Source organism: Ranitomeya imitator, chromosome 5, assembly GCF_032444005.1.
Source record: "Ranitomeya imitator isolate aRanImi1 chromosome 5, aRanImi1.pri, whole genome shotgun sequence".
NCBI lineage: Eukaryota > Metazoa > Chordata > Amphibia > Anura > Dendrobatidae > Ranitomeya > Ranitomeya imitator.
In genome coordinates, this window is record NC_091286.1 from 411,795,514 (window position 1) to 411,818,257 (window position 22,744).

General features: G+C 44.1%; 1 protein-coding gene across 2 annotated transcripts in view; it reads left to right on the forward strand.

The window, feature by feature from the left end:
• Nucleotides 1-22,744, forward strand: part of DIS3L2 (DIS3 like 3'-5' exoribonuclease 2) — a 588,376-nt gene that overhangs the window by 213,202 nt on the left and 352,430 nt on the right. For both annotated transcript variants that reach the window (XM_069727019.1, XM_069727018.1), the window contains one exon: nt 12,095-12,342. In XM_069727019.1, coding sequence (XP_069583120.1) covers nt 12,095-12,342 — 248 coding nt within the window. The remainder of the gene's footprint in view (nt 1-12,094; nt 12,343-22,744) is intronic.

Below are 22,744 nucleotides of genomic sequence, written 5' to 3' on the forward strand. Positions count from 1 at the left end.
GTTGTGGCGAACCGCCGGGAGCAAAAAACGTTACATGTAACGTTTTTTGCTCCTGACGGACCTCTTTTTCCGACCGCGCATGCGCGGCCGGAACTCCACCCCACCTCCCCGCACCTTACAATGGGGCAGCGGATGCGCCGGAGAAATGCACCCGCTGCACCCGTTGTGCAGTGCGTCAAACGCTAGCGTCGGAATCTCTGCCCGACGCATTGCGACGGGGAGATTCCGACGCTAGTGTGAAAGTAGCCTTCCCTGGCGCTGCAGCTTCTTCCTGTACTGAGCGGTCACCGTTACCGCTCATTACAGTAATGAATATGCGGCTCCACCTCTATGGGAGGTGGAGCCGCATATTCATTACAGTAATGGGCGGTACCATGTGACCGCTCAGTACAGGAAGGTGCTGGGAAGCAGGGACCTGCAGGGACCGCGCCAGGAGTAGGTGAGTATAATTAGACAGCCCCCGCTCCCCCTCCCCTGCTGACCCATGGTATGACTCGAGTATAAGCCGAGAAGGGGACTTTCAAATTGGGCTGAAAATCTCAGCTTCTACTCGAGTATATACGGTATCTCTTTAATCCAGATAGGCCTACCACAGAAATACAATATTATCCTCATGTCTGCTTTACATCAGCACCATTTGTAAAATGTTTTATTTTGTTAGCCTTTTACAAGGTTTAAAAGTGTAGCAGTCATTTTTCATTTTTTCAAGGAAATTTACAAAACTTAAGTTTTTAGGAACCTGTTCAGTTTTTAACCCTTATCCGGCTGAATAGGTACAATTGTAACTATTCCGTTTTAAAATTGCAATAACTTTTTTTTGAAAAGACGTAGAGGGCTGAAATTTCGTGACATCTCTACATTTTTGGTCCAGAATATATTGGCCAAATTTCAATAAAATATCTCCACCCGCTTCCGAGATAAGGGGTCGAGATCTTTTTGCATCCATAACAAGCTGCATAGGTACAAATGTACCTCATATATTTTGAATGAAGATAATGCAAGGGAAAAAGCATAAATTTTTTTTTAATGATAATGCTATTTAACTATTATAAACAAGTAAAAAACTGTTCATTTACATTATAAAAGAAAATGTAAGAAACTTTTTTTTATTGATTTTCTTTGCAAGTAATGCATGTTGGCTTTGCTACAGAGTGTTCATCGCAAATGGGTTTCACACAAACCACACAAGACTTTCTAGTCTTGCGTTGTTTTCGCCTCAGGTCTCTGCAGACATAGCAACTACCAACAACAGGGGAGGGTCCACGACTACCATGAGGTATTTTGGGGCCAGCTGCTGGCTGCGATGCTACCACAATGCATCGTCCAAGCACCATTTCTACTGCACCTCGAAGAAAATGGTTTCTCATTATCATTTTGTTTGTACTACGATCTTCAATTGCAATCATACACAGCTGATTTGCGAGATCTTTCAGGAACTTTCTTCGTTGATCCTTTGCCCTGAAGCTTGGATTGTGTTCTCTGTAGATGATGTAGGATGCTAACCCACTGACATCAATCATATTGTAGAAAAATGCCAAAGTCCAACGTGATGTTCGTCGTTTCACAGTGTACTCTCCCAACATTTTATCCATAACATCAACGCCACCTTTTATGTTGTAGTATTTTATTATCTCTGGCTTGGCTGCTAGTGTCTCTTCAACTTCTCCCGTCATGTGCATAGATGATAGAAGCACGACTGATTTGTTCTTCTTTGGTACATATGAACAGACTGTTGCATCATGATTGTAGGCAAAATTTGTCGAGTATACAGGCCTTTCTTTGGCAGGCTGCATGTTGTTAGGTAGGAACCTTTTGTTTTTTCTCACTGTACCAACTAGTGTCATGTTCCAGGAGTTCAATACCTTAGCTAGTTCCATGGTTGTAAAGAAGTTATCGGTGGTGACATTTCTTCCAGAGCCTTTATACGAGCTCACTAGGTCCAATACTGTTCGTTCTCCAATGTTTACTTGTCGAGGACCATCAGTTGGTTTCCCAGTGTAGAGCTGACCTTGTAAAGGGTAGGCATTTGATGAGTCACAAGCCCAGAAAATCTTTATGCCATATTTAGCTGGTTTTGAAGGTATATACTGGGTAAATTTAGTATGACCTCTAAATGGAAATAATTGCTCGTCGACGGTGATACAATGATATGGCTTGTAGGCTCTCTCCAGATTACTGTTCAGCATTGTCCAGATGTCCCGTATTGGTGCAGCTTTATCTGTTTGCACACGTTCTGCACGTGTATTTTCGTTGTCAAACCTGATAAATCTGAGTATCATCTTGAAGCGGTCACGAGACATGGCTGCACGTATAAGAGGCAGAGCAGCAACATTCCACATTTCCTCCAGATTCTCTTTGTTGGCTCTGTGCACACCAGCAGCAATCAGTATGCCCAAAAATGCATGAAGTTCAGTTTCAGTAAATTGCTTGAATGTTTTTTGTGGTGGCCGTTTGGAAGAATCAGGAAAACGTTGTACCAGTTCGTTGTTGTAAGCATCACAAACTCTCTTGGCCTTTCGATTCGTTTCCCGTAATATGATGTCACACATCTCGGGAGTCATGATGGACTTGAATAGCTCTTTTGCTGTATATAGGTTGCTGATTGCTGCAGGGCCACCTCTTTGTCGTAGGACATTACGAGATTTTGTTTGTGCATTTGGCAGTGGATTACTGCACCATTGAGTTTCATCCTTAGCAGTCCAAATGTCGCCTGCACTTTGAGGCACAGAATCATCCTCAACACTTTCGTCTGATTCGTATTCATTTTCATGCTCTATGACCATTTCTTGTTCAATGTCTGAATCTTCTTCAGTAACATCCACTTGTGGTACATAGTTTTCATCATCAGATGGAACATATGGTTCATCCTCATGCTCAGAATCAGATTCTTCTAGCATTCGCATTATTTCGTCAGACGTAAATCTGTAAATATGAAAAAATGTAAAATAAATAATTTTCCGAAATACTACATTATTGGCTTTTCACAAAATTATACTAACCTGCAAACACGTTTTCTTGGATTATGGCGGAAACTAGATCCAGCATTACTATCACTCATGATGACTTGCTAGATGAATTTTGGCTTCGTATTTTGTGCTGAATATAAATAAAACATCGTAAAACAATATGTAGATACTAATTATTATCCATTTTTCGTATAAAAATTATACCTATAGTGATAAGTTTCATACAAAATATATGTAAGCCAAGTCCAGGCTGAAAGACAATTTGACTGTTCTGTCCCCACATAATGAGAATAAAGGTATAACTGGCTGTTAGATGCTGTGAGACTTTCCTACCTTCGTTTCCAAGAAATTGAAGACTTCACAAGCCTAGAAATGTGTGCTCACAGCAATGAGATGAACAGCAAAATGGCTAATGAGAGGAGGGAGGCAGGAAGACAAGTAGAAGCCACTCCCAGTTTGAATTAACTTAATTGACAGCAACATAAGTGACCAGTAACAACACTGAACAATAGATATCAGCATAACATTTGTAGCTGAATGAACTTTAGTTTCTGAAACCAAGTAAAGTCTTCCCACAGTGGAGGTATATGTGAAGGTACAATTGTACCTATGCAGCCTGTTAAGGTTGTAAAATTATGCAGCCTGACAAGGGTTAAAGGGCCATTGTCAGCCTCTCCAGCCGTTATAAACTAAAAGAGCCACCATGTGCAGCAGTAATGCTGCATTCTAACAAGGTGACTTTTAGTTTTTTGTTCATGTATTACTAAAATAAAGCACTTTGAAACTTTTCAAAAATACCTATCTTTGTCCACGGAGGCGGGTCTGAAGCCTCGTCTGTGAAGCGCCCAACTGCCGTCACTCATCTCTTCTGGGGCGATGGTCGCCGCTCCCTGCGCGCTGTTCTTCTTAAATCCGGCGCCTGCGCTGTGCGTGCCTGCCTGGGGCAGGCGCATTGAGAATTGGCAGTCATGGCTTAGATGCTGGGTTCCTGACTGCGCCTGTGCGGGCAGTGCGGCCACCCTGTTACTGAATCCCCGCCCCGCACTGTGTTATGCATTATGCGCGGGGCTGGGATTCCTGGGCAGATTCCTGCACAGACCGACGCTGGAAGGCGGGGAACCTGGGGGAGCGTCTGACAAGCGCAGTGGGCATGCCCAGGAATCCCAGCCCCGCACTGTGCATAATGCATAACACAGTGCGGGGCGGGGATTCAGTAACAGGGTGGCCGCACTGCCCGCACAGGCGCAGTCAGGAACCCGGCATCTGAGCTATGACGGCCAATTCTCAATGCGCCTGCCCCAGGCAGGCACGCACAGCGCAGGCGCCGGATTTAAGAACAGCGCGCAGGGGGCGGCGACCATCGCCCCAGAAGAGATGAGTGACGGCAGTTGGGCGCTTCACAGACGAGGCTTCAGACCTGCCTCCATGGACAATAATAATAATTTTTATTTATATAGCGCCAACATATTCCGCAGCGCTTTACAAATTATAGAGGGGACTTGTACAGACAATAGACATTACAGCATAATAGAAATACAGTTCAAAACAGATACCAGGAGGAATGAGGGCCCTGCTCGCAAGCTTACAGACTATGAGGAAAAGGGGAGACACGAGAGGTGGATGGTAACAATTGCAAGTCACACTTCTGGTCCGTGTGTGATCCGTATTTTTGGGGCTTCCATAGACTTTCATTGACGTTTTATTTGCGCAATACTGTGACAAACGCAGCATGCTGCGATTTTCTACGGCCGTAGAAAGCCGTATAATACTGATCAGTAAAATACGGCAGATAGGAGCAGGGGCATAGAGAATAATTGTGCCGTATGTTTTGCGAGTTTTACAGACGTAGTTTCTGCACTCTTACGTCCGTAAAACTCGCAAGTGTGAAGCCGGCCTAAGGCTCGGGTGTTCATGTAAAGCTGCATGAACCAGTTAACTGCCTAAGTATGTAGCAGTACAGACACAGAGGGCTATTAACTGCATAAAGTGAATGAGAACATAATGCGAGGAACCTGATTTTTTTTTTTTTTTTTAAATAGGCCACACAGGGATCGTTAGGTTAATGCATTGAGGTATTTTCAAAAATACCTAAGCGCTTTATTTTAGTAATACATGAACACAAAACTAAAAGAGCCACCTTGTTAGAATGCAGCATTACTGCTGCACATGGTGGCTCTTTTAGTTTATAACTGCTGGAGGGGGGTGACAGTGGCCCTTTAAATGACTGTACATTGGAAACATCCAAAAGTGATACAATTTTAAAAAGTGCACCCCTCAAAGTATTCAAAACTGCTTTCGTAGTGTTCATTAACCCTTCAGGTGCTTTCCAGGAATTATTGTTAAGTAGCATGACAGGAACGAAAAAGTGTATTTTTACCACCTAAATTTTGATAACTTTTGAACAGACCGCTATAGCCAGCAGACTGTAAGGCTGTTATTTGGCCGTGAACTGCCATGGCAAACATCATGAGCACACGATCACGATCTCAGGGTGCCGATGGGGTTAAAGGGGAACTCCCCACACTCTAACCATCTAGTTGCAATAGTCACTATTGACAGCAGCATTTGAGGGCATAAATGACTGTAGTGCCAGCGCTGATCGTGGCTGCAGCAAGTTGTCAGCTATAGTGTACAGCCGACAGCTGCTGGATTGTCACCCGTTGTAGGATACTAGTCTCTTATATCGCAGGTCAGTAAAAAGACGTATTGGCGGTCACTATGGGGTTAAGGGAAAAATTGCAAGCAGATACTTAAAGCAAAGCTGTCAGCAGGTTTTTGCTACCTCATCTGAGTGCAGTGTAATGTATGATGTGTATGTGCATGCTAAATGAAATATAATGGCTGACAAAGTATAAAAATAGCAATGTCTATTACATTGGTAATGAAAGTCATCGGTGCCATTCCGACCCATGACGCAGCATATGCGTCATGGAAAGATCGCGTCCCTGCAGATCGGGTGAAAGGGTTAACTCCCATTTCACCCGGCCTGCAGGGACAGGGGGAGTGGTAGTTTAGCCCAGGGGGGGTGGCTTCACCCCCTCGTGGCTACGATCGCTCTGATTGGCAGTTTCACTTTCAACAGCCAATCAGAGCGATTTGTAATATTTCACCTAAAAAAATGGTGAAATATTACAATCCAGCCATGGCCGATGCTGCAATATCATCGGCCATGGCTGGAAACACTTATGTGCACCCACCCCACCGATCGCCCCCCTCAGCCCCCCGATCTGTGGTCTGCTCCCCTCGGTCCTGTGCTCCGCTCCCCCGTCCTCCTGCCCGCTCCCCCCGTGCTCCAATCACACCCCCCGTGCTCCAATCAAACCCCCCGCACTCCGATCCCCCCCGCACAGCGATTCCCCCCCGTGCTCCGATCCACCCGCCCGCACAGCGATCCCCCACTCCGTGCTCCAATCCACCCCCCCCCCCCGTGTTCCGATCCACCCCCCCGTGCTCCGACGCCCCCCCCGTGCCCTGATCTCCCCCCCCTTATACTTACCTGGCCTCCCGGGGACCGTCCGTCTTTTCCTGGGCGCCGCCATCTTCCAAAATGGCGGGCGCATGTGCAGTGCGCCCGCCGAATCTGCCGGCCGGCAGATTCGTTCCAGAGTGAATTTTGATCACTGAGATAGGTTATATCTCAGTGATCAAAATAAAAAAAAAAAGTAAATGACCCCCCCCTCCCCCCTCCCCTTTGTCACCCCCATAGGTAGGGACAATAAAAAAAATAATTTTTTTTTTTCCACTAAGGTTGGGGTAGGGTTAGGGTTAGGGTTAGGGGTAGGGTTAGGGTTAGGGTTTCGGTATGTGCACACGTATTCTGGTCCTCTGCGGATTTTTCCGCTGCGGATTTGATAAATCCGCAGTGCTAAACCGCTGCGTATTTATGGCGGATTTACCATGTTTTTTCTGCGCATTTCAATGCGGTTTTACAACAGCGATTTTCTATTTGAGCAGTTGTAAAACCGCTGCGGAATCTGCAGAAAGAAGTGACATGCTGCGGAATGTAAACCGCTGCGTTTCCGTGCAGTTTTTCCGCAGCATGTGTACAGCGATTTTTGTTTCCCATAGGTTTGCATTGAACTGTAAACTCATGGGAAACTGCTGCGGATCCGCAGCGTTTTCCGCAGCGTGTGCACATACCTTTAGAATTAGGCTATGTGCACACGGTGCGGATTGGCCGCTGCGGATCCGCAGCAGTGTTCCATCAGGTTTACAGTACCATGTAAACATATGGAAAGCCAAATCCGCTGTGCCCATGGTGCGGAAAATAAAGCGCGGGAACGCTGCGTTGTATTTTCCGCAGCATGTCAATTCTTTGTGCGGATTCCGCAGCGTTTTACACCTGTTCCTCAATAGGAATCCGCAGGTGAAATCCGGACAAAAAACACTGGAATTCCGCGGTAAATCCGCAGGTAAAACGCAGTGCCTTTTACCCGCGGATTTTTCAAAAATGGTGCTGAAAAATCTCATACGAATCCGCAACGTTGGCACATAGCCTTAGGGCTAGGGTTGGGTTGGAATTAGGGTTGTGGTTAGGGGTGTGTTGGGGTTAAGGTTGTGATTAGGGTTACGGCTACAGTTGGGATAAGGGTTAGGGGTGTGTTGGAGTTAGAATTGAGGGGTTTCCACTGTTTAGGCACATCAGGGGGTCTCCAAACGCAACATGGCGCCACCATTGATTCCAGCCAATCTTGTATTCAAAAAGTCAAATCGTGCTCCCTCACTTCTGAGCCCCGACGTGCACCCAAACAGGGGTTTACCCCCACATATGGGGTACCAGCATACTCAGGACAAACTGCGCAACAATTACTGGGGTCCAATTTCTCCTGTTACCCTTGTGAAAATAAAGAAATGCTTGCTAAAACATCATTTTTGAGGAAAGAAAAATGATTTTTTATTTTCACGGCTCTGCGTTGTAAACGTCTGTGAAGCACTTGGGGGTTCAAAGTGCTCACCACATATCTAGATAAGTTCCTTGGGGGGTCTAGTTTCTAAAATGGGGTCACTTGTGGGGGGTTTCTACTGTTTAGGCACACCAGGGGCTCTGCAAACGCAATGTGACGCCCGCAGACCATTCCATCAAAGTCTGCATTTCAAAAGTCACTACTTCCCTTCTGAGCCCCGACGTGTGCCCAAACAGTGGTTTACCCCCACACATGGGGTATCAGCGTACTCAGAAGAAACTGGACAACAACTTTTGGGGTCCAATTTCTCCTGTAACCCTTGGGAAAATAAAAAATTCTGGGCTAAATAATTATTTTTGAGGAAAGAAAACGTATTTATTATTTTCACGGCTCTGCATTATAAACTTCTATGAAGCACTTGGGGGTTCAAAGTGCTCACCACACATCTAGATAAGTTCCTTTCGGGGTCTAGTTTCCAAAATGGGGTCACTTGTGAGGGGTTTCTACTGTTTAGGCACATCAGGGGCTCTGCAAACGCAACGTGACGCCCGCAGTGCATTCCATCAAAGTCTGCATTTCAAAACGTCACTACATCAATTCCGAGCCCCGGCATGTGCCCAAACAGTAGTTTACCCCCACATATGGGGTATCACCGTACTCAGGAGAAACTGGACAACAAATATTGGGGTCAAATTTCTCCTGTTACCCTTGGGAAAATTAAAAAATTCTGGGCTAAATAATTATTTTTGAGGAAAGAAAACGTATTTATTATTTTCACGGCTCTGCATTATAAACTTCTGTGAAGCACTTGGGGGTTCAAAGTGCTCACCACACATCTAGATAAGTTCATTTCGGGGTCTAGTTTCCAAAATGGGGTCACTTGTGGGGGGTTTCTACTGTTAAGCCACATCAGGGGCTCTGCAAACGCAACGTGACGCCCACAGAGCATTCCATCAAAGTCTGCATTTCAAAACGTCACTACTTCACTTCCGAGCCTCGGCATGTGCCCAAACAGTGGTTTACCCCCACATATGGGGTATCAGCGTACTCAGGAGAAACTGGACAACAACTTTTGGGGTCAAATTTCTCCTGTTACCCTTGGGAAAATAAAAAATTGCAGGCTAAAAGATCATTTTTGAGAAAATAATTTTTTTTTTTTTATTTTCATGGCTCTGCGTTATAAACTTCTGTGAAGCACTTGGGGGTTCAAAGTCCTCACCACACATCTAGATTAGTTCCTTTGGGGGTCTAGTTTCCAAAATGGGGTCATTTCTGGGGGATCTCCAATGTTTAGGCACACAGGGGCTCTCCAAACGTGACATGGTGTCCGCTAATGATTGGAGCTAATTTTCCATTTAAAAAGCCAAATGGCGTGCCATCCCTTCCGAGCCCTGCCGTGCGCCCAAACAGTGGTTTACCCCCACATATGGGGTATCAGCGTACTCAGGACAAACTGGACAACAATATTTGGGGTCCAATTTCTCCTATTATCCTTGGCAAAATAGGAAATTCCAGGCTAAAAAATCATTTTTGAGGAAAGAAAAATTATTTTTTATTTTCATGGCTCTGCGTTATAAACTTCTGTGAAGCACCTGGGGGTTTAAAGTGCTCAATATGCATCTAGATAAGTTCCTTGGGGGGTCTAGTTTCCAAAATGGGGTCAGTTGTGGGGGAGCTCCAATGCATAGGCACACAGGGGCTCTCCAAATGCGACATGGTGTCTGCTAACAATTGGAGCTAATTTTCCATTCAAAAAGTCAAATGGCGCGCCTTCCCTTCCGAGCCCTGCCGTGTGCCCAAACAGTGGTTTACCCCCACATATGAAGTATCGGCGTACTCGGGAGAAATTGCCAAACACATTTTAGGATCCATTTTATCCTGTTGCCCATGTGAAAATGAAACAATTGAGGCTAAAAGAATTTTTTTGTGAAAAAAAAAAAGTACTTTTTCATTTTTACGGATCAATTTGTGAAGCACCTGGGGGTTCAAAGTGCTCACTATGCATCTAGATAAGTTCCTTAGGGCGTCTAGTTTCCAAAATGGGGTCACTTGTGGGGGAGCGCCAATGTTTAGGCACACAGGAGCTCTCCAAACGTGACATGGTGTCCGCTAAAGAGTGGAGCCAATTTTTGATTCAAAGTCAAATGGCGCTCCTTCCCTTCCAAGCCCTGCCGTGCGCCCAAACAGTGGTTTACCCCCACATATGAGGTATCAGCGTACTCAGGACAAATTGGACAACAACTTTCGTGGTTCAGTTTCTCCTTTTACCATTGGGAAAATAAAAAAATTGTTGCTAAAAGATAATTTTTGTGACTAAAAAGTTAATGTTCATTTATTCCTTCCATGTTGCTTCTGCTGCTGTGAAGCACCTGAAGGGTTAATAAACTTCTTGAATGTGGTTTTGAGTACCTTGAGGGGTGAAGTTTTTAGAATGGTGTCACTTTTGGGTATTTCAGCCAAATAGACCCCTCAAACTGACTTCAAATGTGAGGTGGTCCCTAAAAAAAATGGTTTTGTAAATTTCGTTGTAAAAATGACAAATCGCTGGTCAAATTTTAACCCTTATAACTTCCTAACAAAAAAAAATGTTGTTTCCAAAATTGTGCTGATGTAAAGTAAACATGTGGGAAATGTTATTTATTAACTATTTTGTGTCACATATCTCTCTGGTTTAACAGAATAAAAATTCAAAATGTGAAAATTGCGAAATTTTCAAAATTTTCGCCAAATTTCCGTTTTTATCACAAATAAACGCAGAATTTATTGACCTAAATTTACCACTAACATGAAGCCCAATATGTCACGAAAAAACAATCTCAGATCCGCTAGGATCCGTTGAAGCGTTCTTGAGTTATTACCTCATAAAGGGACACTGGTCAGAATTGCAAAAAACGGCAAGGTCTTTAAGGTCAAAATAGGCTGGGTCATGAAGGGGTTAACCTTATAATCCTTTTAAAACCTTATGGTTTCAGCACTGTGCACAATGAACGAAGACTGGATTGGCGCTACATGAAATAATTCCAGTATGTTGCTGTCATTCTTTTTATGTTTGGTTATATAATTTCTACCAGGTTGCATTTTAAAGTTGGCCAACTTTCCTCCTGTCTTCAACTGCATATTGTTCATTAGAATAAACCATGTAATTTGGGTGTCCCTACACAACATTGCTCCCAGCCACCCAGATTTGCAGAAATTGCAGCAAAGCTCCATTCACGTGGCTACTACTAAGAAGTGGAAAAAAGTGGTGACGAGGATGCAGTGCAAAAAGCCGATGGGGGACGCAGAGATTGGACCCTGTCAACAAAAAGGCAGTGACTTATTCAGCGTGGCAGCTTAACCCCTTTATGACAGACTCCATACATGTACAAGTCTGACCACAGGGTTTAAAGGGTCTCCGACATGGTGTCCGTCACTCCACAGCTCAGTGGCACCCTACATAATATGATAAAGGGGTCTTACGGGTTGCTATGGCAGCTTGGGGCCTTCTTAATGCCTTCATTGATCTTTAATCTAACTGTTTGGTGAAATGGGTAATATAAACTGACCCCATCTTTTATACTGAAGTATCTAATGTGTGTGCAAATGTTAGGAGATGCAGGGTGGGTGCCCTGTCTCGTTGCCTATTGTGACTGATGGATCCGGTGTTAACAGCTGTGTACAAAGGTATTACCTGTAACCATAGTCCTGCCTCTGAGATTTGCAAAAAACTTTACACTGCATTAAAGGTTTTTGAAAAATTAAAAAAGTGATCTGAAAAAAAATGCCAAAAATGTAACTTATTTTAATTTATATTCTGATGGCTTACCTTTAAGTTGTTCAACAACAAACTGCACCTACAGCAGCCACTCTGGGGTACTGTACCCCTAAGCTTGTGTGCACTGCTGCGCTTCTTGCTTTTTTTTCTTCTATCATTACTGGTTAATATCAGAAATCAAATAATCAGTAAGATTATTAGTTTATTATACTTTGTAAGTTTGGTGCCTCTTACAATGCTTTCCAGTATGTTCTTGTTTTTATACTATTGTAGTAATACGGTAATTCTAATTTTTATATCTATGGTGCCAACATATTCTGTAAGTATGGTACCATAGTTACATTTCTGAGGGTTTTTGTACAGTCAAATGTTTTCTGTTGTGTTTAACTATTGCACCCGTTTACCTACGCAATACAGATTTATGCAGAAACTTTTTTTTTTTTACTTTTTTTTTTTTCTAAATACCGTAGGTTGTTTTCATATTGGAGAAAAAACATTCAAGAGCTGCCACCGGCTTCATTAAACCAATGACAGACAAAAGTGGGGAATTTGCCAAAAGACATGCCTTGTTTTCACCCGTTGACCATAGGGTGCCAAGAATATACGTCCCACATGCTGACTGCCCTGCAGACTTTTTGGTGCGACCACAAGATTTTGCAAGCACGCTTTTCATCTGCCGCATCATTGATTGGAGAGCAGACAGCAATTTTGCTGAAGGGTAAGGGTGCCAAATGTGTCCATGGATGATGAATGCGTTCACGAATACATGTTGGATACGTCTTCTATTTCTAATATATCCTGAGGTTGTTTTTTAGGATCATTAGGTAGGACTGCTGATGACCAACAATTTCACTAATCTTGCTAACTGTTAAAGTGCCAAACCTTGTTTTATGTATTTATTTTTAAAGGGAACCTGTCATGTTGTACATGCAGGCTATGTGGATTGCATGGTATAAAGAAGCAGAGCAGAATGATGTATAGGTTTGTTTGAGCAGATTCAATATAACTTGTATTTTCTTTATTGAAATTCCCAGTATAAGTCGGGTGGTCCTGCTAATAAGTGAGTCTTCCCTGTATGACTGTGCATGTGTAGATGGATGTTGTCACTGAATAGGACTGCCTACTGGACGCATTCAAACACCAGGGATGTCAATGAATAAAATGCAAGGATTATTGAAAATCTTCCTGCACAAATGTACATCAATCTAATCCGCTCCTCCTGCTCTAGAGCAGCCTGTCTGCAGATCACGTACCATTGTATGACTGGTTTCATCTAGAATCCTATCCCACACACTGCACCAAATGCTGTATTAATCGGTTTTATGTTAGACGAAAAATACTTTTAGGGACAATATATTAGAGATTTATTCACCATACTGAAAGTTGTTCTTTTTTAAAAAAAAAATTTGTCTTCCTTTCTTGCCTTCCTTTGCACGAGATTGGCTTTAAACACCTAATTGTACAGTAAATCCCCCACCAAAAACGGCAAAGACAATGCATTATTTTTTCTATCGCATAGAGGACTTTGGGCCTCCCATTCTGCGATTTATCCTTGATTTTTAGCACAACTTCTTTATTGACCTTCACAAAATGATACCTTGTTCAGCTGCCACTTTATAGTTCTCTTTGTACAATTGGTGCTTCTCGTGGAGAATGGCGTTCTGCATCATATGCATTTTGCGCATGGCATCTACACTGGTCCAGTCACGTCACTGTGTGTTTTCTCTGTACAAAGACCAGTTAACAGGCTCCTTGTTCTGAGAAGATGGGAGGAACACTGAGTAATCAGACATTTGGATAGAGAAAGGTCTTGTGATCCTAAAGAAAGCCCGACATGCTTGTCACAGCTGCACTGCAAGAATTTGAGAAAGGAAAGAATAATAATTATGATGATGATTAGGAAAAGTAAGTGGATCCGACATGCATGTAATTGCTGGGTTAAAGGTTACACAGAGGAAGCACCTTGGGTGCGGCTAATAAACCTCAGAAAAGAACACTGTAACTGAGCAAGAATCACGATTTTGCTGAAATCACAAGAGGGATTCGTGGCTTCTCTACTGGCTGGTTCACTGGAAGTTTGAGGCACAGATCAGGCATCAACATTGGGATCGGAAAACTATGCTCAAAATACAAATAGGAGCCCGAGTTATACTGCTGTAGTGATAATCTACACTTCTAATGTGTAACAAAGCATTTCAGTAGTAGTGCATTTTATTTTACCTAACATCATATAATGTGCCCCATATATTCTGGCTCTTTCCTCTTTTTGCATTTAGTAGAACATTTCTCCGCTTTTGTAGTCACTCTTGTATCAGACCGTTGCGTTCCTCTGAATAGCCTTTCTGCTTTATAATGCTGAGTTTCTTTAACTTCCATCTCTGGCTTGTACTCATTTTGTAATAATTCATCTTGCTACCTTGACAAACAAAATGCTGACTACTGTGACTCTTACAGCAACACAATTGGCCTTTCTCCAAGTAATTCAGTCCCTTTGATTTACGGTACTTGAACTGGGTACAGAGTGCACTTTTGTTGCTACGCTACTTGAATGCTGTTTTGGTAAAGGCAGAAGCTTTGGTAGTCCCAGAGCAAAAGCTGTAAATTCTGGCGCTGAAAGATTCTTATAATTTGAATTTAGTTTCTTCTAAAAATCCTTATTTCATTATCATAAGGTAATGACCAGTCTTTTCCCACCTGACCAAAGTCGCCATGTAGCTCCAGCTTTAAAGTGTAACCGTCATTTTAATATCTCTTTTCATAAATCAGTAGTACACGTGAAAATAAGCAACTTTGTAATATCTTATCAGAGAATAGTTGCTGCTTTGTGTCAAAATTCATCAGCCATTATCAAAATTCTCGATTCTGAGGGAAAAATCAGTGAAGACAGGCTTTCCCATTACCGAGATAGATGGCAGTTGCTATTGATACAAGTATATGTAGACGGTAAGAGTTAGCGGCAGAGCTCCTCCCTCCTCTTCATCCTTCTATCCAGATAGAATCTCATCCGTAGCAGCTGCCATCTCCTATCTCTGTAATGGGAAAGTCTGTCTTGCCTAATGGCCACAATTTATTATAAAATGTGTGAAAATGCCTGCTTTGGACATTCTTTATTTAGTTAAGACGAGGTGAACGAACCTGAACTGTATAGTTCCGGGTTTGTGCTCAGATCTGAACACGAATGTCTCGTGGAAGTCAGTTTGTGTTGGGAGTTCGGATGCTGAATAAAGTTTGTTAAAAAGCTGCATCTGACAGTCAAAAACGTTTTGACTGTGGGCATTTCCTCAGCTATCACAACCTGCTTTTTCACCCAAATTAAACATGTTCCTCTGCATGCAGTTGTCATTCTGTGTAATTTCGTAGGCTCAAGTACCCCTGGACGAATGGTGAGCCCAGAACAAGTGGAGGCGGGTTTAGATGGCTGAGAATTGCCTCCAGTTCCTTTGCTTTTTCACCCGGTCCCCTGCTGAAAGCTCAGAGTTGGCACCTGCAGCCCATGGGCATCGGTCTTCCACCTCACAGCCTTGCAAATCAGCTAAGCAGTATGAGCCCCAAGTCATGCAGCAGTCACTTCTGCTTTTTGATGACTCCGCTAGCTATAGTCCTGTGGGCCATCCACCTGGCACTACCCCAGAAGTGGAAGAGATTGAGTGCACTGATGCCCAGCCACTGGTTCAGTTTGAGGATAAGTATGTGGGAGGGCTTATTGCACATGGCCAGCAGACCAGCGCAGCACATATCTGATGATGAAACACAGGTGCCAATTGCTGTTGCTTTCTGCACTGTGTAGGCCAGCAAGGAGGGCAGGGGTGAGCAGTTAGTGGAAGATGATGCTGTGGATGTTGAGATCCTAGACCCCACATGGAGTTAAGGTCATCTGAGTGACATATGCAGTTCAGGAGAAGAGGGTGGTGGTCACACTGCATTAGCTGCACAGCAAAAGAAAGAGCAGGGTGCAAAAGCACAGTAGCCTAACCAGTACGTCAGCTGTTACTGCACACTAAAGCTAGGTCACAGGAGCTCCCTGGCATCGTATTTCTTCAGGCAATGTGCTGACAAGACACTAGTGGGTTGCATGTTGTGCTGTCAGTGCCTAAAGCGAGGCATAAATGTTCTTAACTTGAGCACCACCTGCATGATGAGAAGTCTGAATTCAACGCATGATCTGCATTGCAGTACACACCTGAAACACAAGGAAAGATCTGAGGATCCTCCTCTTCTCTGTTCTGCTGCAGTCTCAACCTTTTGCTCCCAAGCAACAGGGCCACCTGGCTTCTGGAAAAGAGGATGTGATGGCACCACCATCAGCCATGTCAGCGAGCATCTCCACACCATCCCATGGAAAAGTTCAGCTGTCCATCCCCTAAGCACTGGATAGAAAGAGAAAGTATCCTCCCTCCTGCCTACGATCCCTGGCCTTTGAAATTCTTCCATTCCAACTAGTGGAGAATACTTTAAAACAAAAAAATTATGGCAATGACTGTCCTACAGTATGTGGTTCCCAGCGACCACTACTTTTTCCAGGCGGGCCATCCCTGCTGTACACGAACATGTTGGGATAAAATCAGTTGTGCACTGCGCAACGCCATAAGTGGCAAGATACACATAACCGATACGTGGGCCAGTAACCAGTCTGTAGTTTCCTAACTGCTCACTGAGTAAATGTAGTGCCGGCTGGGCCTGAGGACGGAAATTTTTTGGCACATATTGTACCCCCACTGTGGATTTCTGTATGTTTCTTTGTTCATGTTGCCTCCTCCTGCTACTATGCTTCTTCCACCGCCTCCTCATCCGGTCAGTGTAACACCTGCATGACCAACTTCAGCACAGCGAGGGGGAATGGACAGCAAGCTGTTCTGAAACTCATCTGTTTCCGGGCATAATCCCACACCGTGCAGGAGTTGTGGATGGTGATCAAACAGACCGATGAGTGGTTGGTGCCAGTGAATCACAAGCTTGGCCTGTTGGTGTATTATAAAGGGTGACATCTTTTAGCAGCTCTGGGCCTAGCCGGTTTGTTGCACATCGCTTGCCTGTCCCCAGGGGAAGCCAGAACCCACTGTATTCAGAGTCTGAACGATCAGTGGAGCTTGGAGGAGAGAGTTTGGACCCGGAGTTATCCTTCCCTTCCTCCTCTGATAAGGATACGGGGGGTAGGCCCTGCTTCCCAGCGGAGGATACTGACAAGCTGGTTAGAGCCATAAGGTCCATATGGGCATCTCAGATCCTAAGTCAACCAAGTCAAAGACACTGTTTTGGTCCTTGGATCAGAGGAAGAGACATTCCTTTCCGGTTAATGAGAACATCAAGATGCTCGTCAACAAGGAAGAATCCAGAGAGGAAAGGACCACTACTATAATCTTTGAAAAGATATCCTATTGAAGAGGAAGAGTCCGGCATATGGGAAAAAAAACAAAGATTGACTTTGCAGTAGCTAAGTCAGTTAAAAAATCCACGTTGCCCTTTGAAGACCTGACCTGGGGACTCTTTTAGACAAGAAGGCTGAAACATTCCTATAGCAGGCATGGGAGTCTTCGGCGGGATCATTAAAACCAGCAATAGCTACAACCTGCACGGCAAGATCATTGACGGTGTGGCTACAGCAGCTAAGCGTCCACCTTAGAGACAATACTCCTAGGGAAGAGATTGTAGCAGATCTTCCTCTGTTACAGGGAGCAGCTTCCTTGTTGGCCGATGACTCAGGTTAGCAGCAAGGTTAGCAAACCTTTCTAACGCTGCATGTAGATCTGTGGCTAAAAAGCTGGCCCGGGGACGCTCAGTCCAAGACTAGGCTATGCTCCATTCCGTGTGAGGGCAAATATCTTTTTGGTCAGGTGTTGGATGATATTCTTGATAAGGCAGCAGACAAGAAGAAGGGTTTCCCTACTGTATCACGTCTTCAGTTTAAAAGTTCCTTTTGGAGGAGAAAATATAGCAGGAGTAGACCACCCAAGGAACAGGGTGACTGGAGAGCTAAGAAGCCAACAAACAAGGGTTTCATGATGGGCCGTCCCAGGTGGGAGGAAGGCGGTCTCACTTCCGAACTGCTTGGTAGAAGATCTCGGCCAATGCCTAGGTGCTCAATATAATAAAATCAGGGCTGAAACTAGAATTCTCATCTATTCCAAGGCACAGCGTCAGGATCTCATCTCACAGATCCTGGAAGGAACAACAAGCCCTGGAAGCCCTGGAAGCGGAGGTGCTGTTCTTAATTCAAAAGTGGGTACTAGTGGAGGTGTCTGTTCAGCATTTTATTCACCCCTGTTTCTGATAAAGAAACCAGACCTATCATACAGAACTATCAATCTGAAAGGCCTCAACAGATTTCTGGTCTACAGACCGTTCAAGATGGAGTCAATAAAGACAGCAATCAAGATCTTATTCCCAGGCTGTTATGAGTGTCTTAGACCTAAAAGATGCATATTACCATATCCCCATTCATCAGCAAGACCAGCAATTCCTAAGGGTAGCGGTGTATGTAAGAGGACAACTCGGACATTTCTTGTACAGAGTGCTGCCCTTCAATCTGTCCATTGCCAAAAGAATCTTTGCCAAGATTGTTCTGGAGGTGACGGCACACTTACGGGAAAAGAATGTACTGGTAGTACCATATCTGTATGATTTTTTTAGTAATCGGCAGGACAGAAAGCGAATGCAGTGCTCAGCTAAATTACATCCGAAACTCCATGTCCAATCTTGGTTGGATGATAAATATCGAAAAGTCAAGGCTGCAACCCCTGAATGTTCAATCCTTCTTAGCACTTTTTTTGACTCAGAAAAACAAAGCTGTCTCCCACCAGAGGAAAAGGACCCGATGATAGCCCTAGAGTTAGCAATTTTTTCCAACCTGATCATGTCCCTGATGTAGGCCATGTCTCTTCTAAGGTCAATGGCATCATGCATTCCTGCAGTATAGTGGGCCCAATGTCATTCCAGGGCTTTTCAGCAGGATGTCCTAGAAGGGGAAAAGAGGCTGGCTGGTCATCTGGAAGAAAGGATTCCTTTCCCAGGAATCAGTAGACTCCATGGTCTGGTGGCTGGATCCAGGGAATCTATCGCGCGGCATCTCATGGTCCCTCCCAATATCAGATGTGATGATGGACGCAAGCGCGGATGGTTGGGAGGGCGCATCTCGGAGACCATATGCAAGGGATCTGGTCAGAAAAAGCAGATCGTTGCTCAAACTACAGGGAACTACTAGCGATTAATCGAGGAAGGAACTTTGACTACGTTCTTTGAGGGGAGCCCTGTCCGAATACTGTCGGATAATCGAATCTCTGTAGCCTATATCACTCTCCAAGGGGGCACAAGATCCCGACCTTTAATACGGCTAGCTCAGGAGATTCTCCAGGTGATGGAGGAACATCCGCTTTAGATATCGGATCTACACATAAAGGGGAAAGATAATGAGGAAGCAGACCTCCTCAGACGGGACAGCCTTGAGACCGAGGGAATGGGAGCTAGATTCATCTATCTTTCACCAGATTATGAAGCTTTGGGGGCAGCCAGAGATAGATCTTTTTGCCCACGGAAAGAACAGGAAGACAAAGAGCTTCTGTTCCCTGAACCCAAGAGAAGGACCTTACGGACTAGATGCATTACAGATCCCTTGGGATTTTCAACTGGCCTACGCATTTCCCCCATTAATGTTGATCGCGGCAGTGCTGAGGAAGTTTTGGGAGGAGGTGGCAGATGTCCTGACCTCATTGCTCCTTTCTGGCCCAAGAGACCATGGTTCTCTTGGATGAGGAGAATGTCCTTGGCAGTTTCCTGGATTCTCCTGGATGTTCCAGGTCTCCTCAGGCAGGGCACAGTGTCACATCCTCTGAAGTCAGGTACTCATTTGATGGCCTGGATTTTGAGATGGCGCTGCTATTAGAGAGGTTTTTCTCCGGCCTTGGTAGCTACTCTGAGGCAGAGTAGAAAGCCCATAATGACTAGGATTTATTGTAGAATTTTGGCAATTTTTTTTTTTGCTTTCTCAGGGCAGTCTGTTGGGGGTACGGTCCCAATCAGAGAGATCCTAGAATTTCTTGAGAGGGGTATGGAGATGGGCCTGGCCACCTGTACCCTTAAGATGCAGGTATCTGCCTTCTGAGCGCTTTACAACTATAACCTGGCAGCGGATAGGTGGGTGGTCAGGTTCATTAAAGCATACCAGAGATCTAAGCCTGTTCCAGACCCAAAAATGCCTCTCCGAGATTTAAACTTGGTCTTATTGAGGTGCCAGATAAGCTACTAGCACTAAAAACGGTAATTCTGGTAGCCCTAGCATCGGCATGTAGGGTTTGTGATTTGCAGACCCTATCCATTAATCATCCTTTCATGCAGGTGTTAGAAGATAGGGTGGTGCTGAGGCCAGACCCAGCATATCTCCCCAAAATGGCCTCCAGGTTTCATAGAAGTCAGGTGGTCGTTCTTTCCTCCTTCTATAGTGAACCAAAGATTGCAGAAGAACACAGGCTTCACACATTAGATGTCAGGAGGGTCCTGATACAGTACCTAGACAGAACTAGGCAATGTGGAAAGGATGATTCCTTATTTGTATCATTCCAGGGAAGCAGGAAAGGGTGTAGTGTTACAAGGGGGACCATAGCTAGATGGATAAGGGATGTAATTTGCTTAGCCTATACCTCTAGCAGTACACCAGTTCCTGGAAATCTGAAAGCCCATTCCACCAGGGCTGTGGCGACCTCTTGGGCTGAGAGCAGAGGTGTCCATCGACGAAATATGTAAGGCAGCCACATGGTCTTGCCCTTCTACCTTCTATAGACACTATTGTCTCAAACTGTCCTCCTCTATTAACCTGTCCTTCGGGATGAAAGTATTGCAAGCGGTGGTCCCTCCCTAGGGTGCTTTAATCTATGTAAATCTCTTAGGTGATGCTGTCATGGGAGAAGGGGAAAAAATCTAAGTTACTTACCTTTAACGGGATTTTAGAGCCCATGACAGCACCCTTATATTCCCTCCTCTGCTTTTTCACTTGTGGTGTGCACTATTAAGGGTGTTAAGAGAAATGTTCTTGCTGATGGTTATGCTACTGACTGGAGGCCCTCTCGTGCTCTGAAACCAAACTGATGCAAAGGAGAGGTACCGCCTTGTTGTTCTGTAGGTTTCCTGTCCTGGTGGACGAATACCCTCTTTCAGGTGGTGCTGTCATGGGCTCTGTAAAATCCAGTTACTGTTAACGGTAAGTATCTTAGATTTTTTTTCAGGAATAAAGTATTGGATAGCAAATATCAAGGTATCATTTTATTCAACTTTCTGTTGCCTGCATTTCTATGTAATTGGCTTAGGAGGGTTGATCCAACGAACATATTCCTTTTAACCCCTATCTGACCTCGGACGGGATAGTACGTCCGAGGTCAGATCCCCTGCTTTGATGCAGGGCTCCGCGGTGAGCTCGCACTAAAGCCGGGACATGTCAGCTGTTTTGAACAGCTGACATGTGCCCGTAATAGGCGTGGGCAGAATCGCGATCTGCCCGCACCTATTAACTAGTTAAATGCCGCTGTCAAACGCAGACAGCGGCATTTAACTACCGCTTCCGGCCGGGCGGCCGGAAATGACGTCATCGCCGACCCCGTCACATGATCGGGGGTCGGCGATGCGTCTGGATGGTAACCATAGAGGTCCTAGAGACCTCTATGGTTACTGATGACCGGTGGCTGTGAGCGCCACCCTGTGGTCGGCGCTCACAGCACACCTCCATTTCTGCTACATAGCAGCGATCAGCAGATCGCTGCTATGTAGCAGAGCCGATCGCGTTTTGCCTGCTTCTAGCCTCCCATGGAGGCTATTGAAGCATGGCAAAAGTAAAAAAAAAAAAATGTGAAAAAAATAAAAAAAATATAAAAGTTTAAATCACCCCCCTTTCGCCCCAATCAAAATAAATCAATAAAAAAAAAATCAAATCTACACATATTTGGTATCGCCGCGCTCAGAGTCGCCCGATCTATCAATTAAAAAAAGCATTAACCTGATCGCTAAACGGCGTAGCGAGAAAAAAATTTGAAACGCCAGAATTACGTTTTTTTAGGTCGCCGCGACATTGCATTAAAATGCAATAACGGGCGATCAAAAGAACATATCTGCACCAAAATGCTATCATTAAAAACGTCATCTCGGCACGCAAAAAATAAGCCCTCAACCAACCCCAGATCACGAAAAATGGAGACGCTACGAGTAGAAAATGGCGCAATTTTTTTTTTTTTTTTAAGCAAAGTTTGGAATTTTTTTTCACCACTTAGATAAAAAATAACGGAGTCATGTTAGGTGTCTATGAACTCGTACTGACCTGGAGAATCATAATAGCAGGTCCGTTTTAGCATTTAGTGAACCTAGCAAAAAAGCCAAACAAAAAACAAGTGTGGGATTGCACTTTTTTTTGCAATTTCACCGCACTTGGAATTTTTTTCCCGTTTTCTAGTACACAACATGCTAAAACCAATGATGTCATTCAAAAGTACAACTCGTCCCGCAAAAAATAAGCCCTCACATGGCCAAATTGACGGAAAAATAAAAAGGTTATGGCTCTGGGAAGGAGGGGAGTGAAAAACGAACACGGAAAAACGAAAAAGTCCCAAGGTCATGAAGGGGTTAAACCCAAGCTAAATTACAAAATTGAATTCTTTTTTTTTCACAATAGTTAAAATTGAGTTGCATAAAGCTTGTTGGGCATCTTTTCTATGTTTGAAATTGAATGTTAAAATGTAACAAATAGATACTTTTTTTTAATTCTATGAAGTGCCTTGCTGTTTAATTGAAGTGCGGTGTTTTTGGAGTTTCGTGTTACATTGTTTTTATCTATGAAACTTTGAGAGTGTCGGAGTATGGCAGTGTAGCTATGACACAGTTGAATTTTGAAGGTGGCCACTCTCAAAAAAAAAAAATAATCAAAAAAAAAACCTGGTAGGGTATTTTTTCCTTGTCTGTTCCTTATATCTAGCCTGACAGAAATACTTAAAAATATCTGCTACATTTTGTGGCTAAGCAAATTATTCCCATCATGCTGGATGGTATTTGTGGAACATATGAGATATCAGAGTTGTGTCCTCAGGAAAATGTTATATTTGATAGAGCTGGGTGAGGCCGTAGTAAACTAGATCATGACATACAGATCC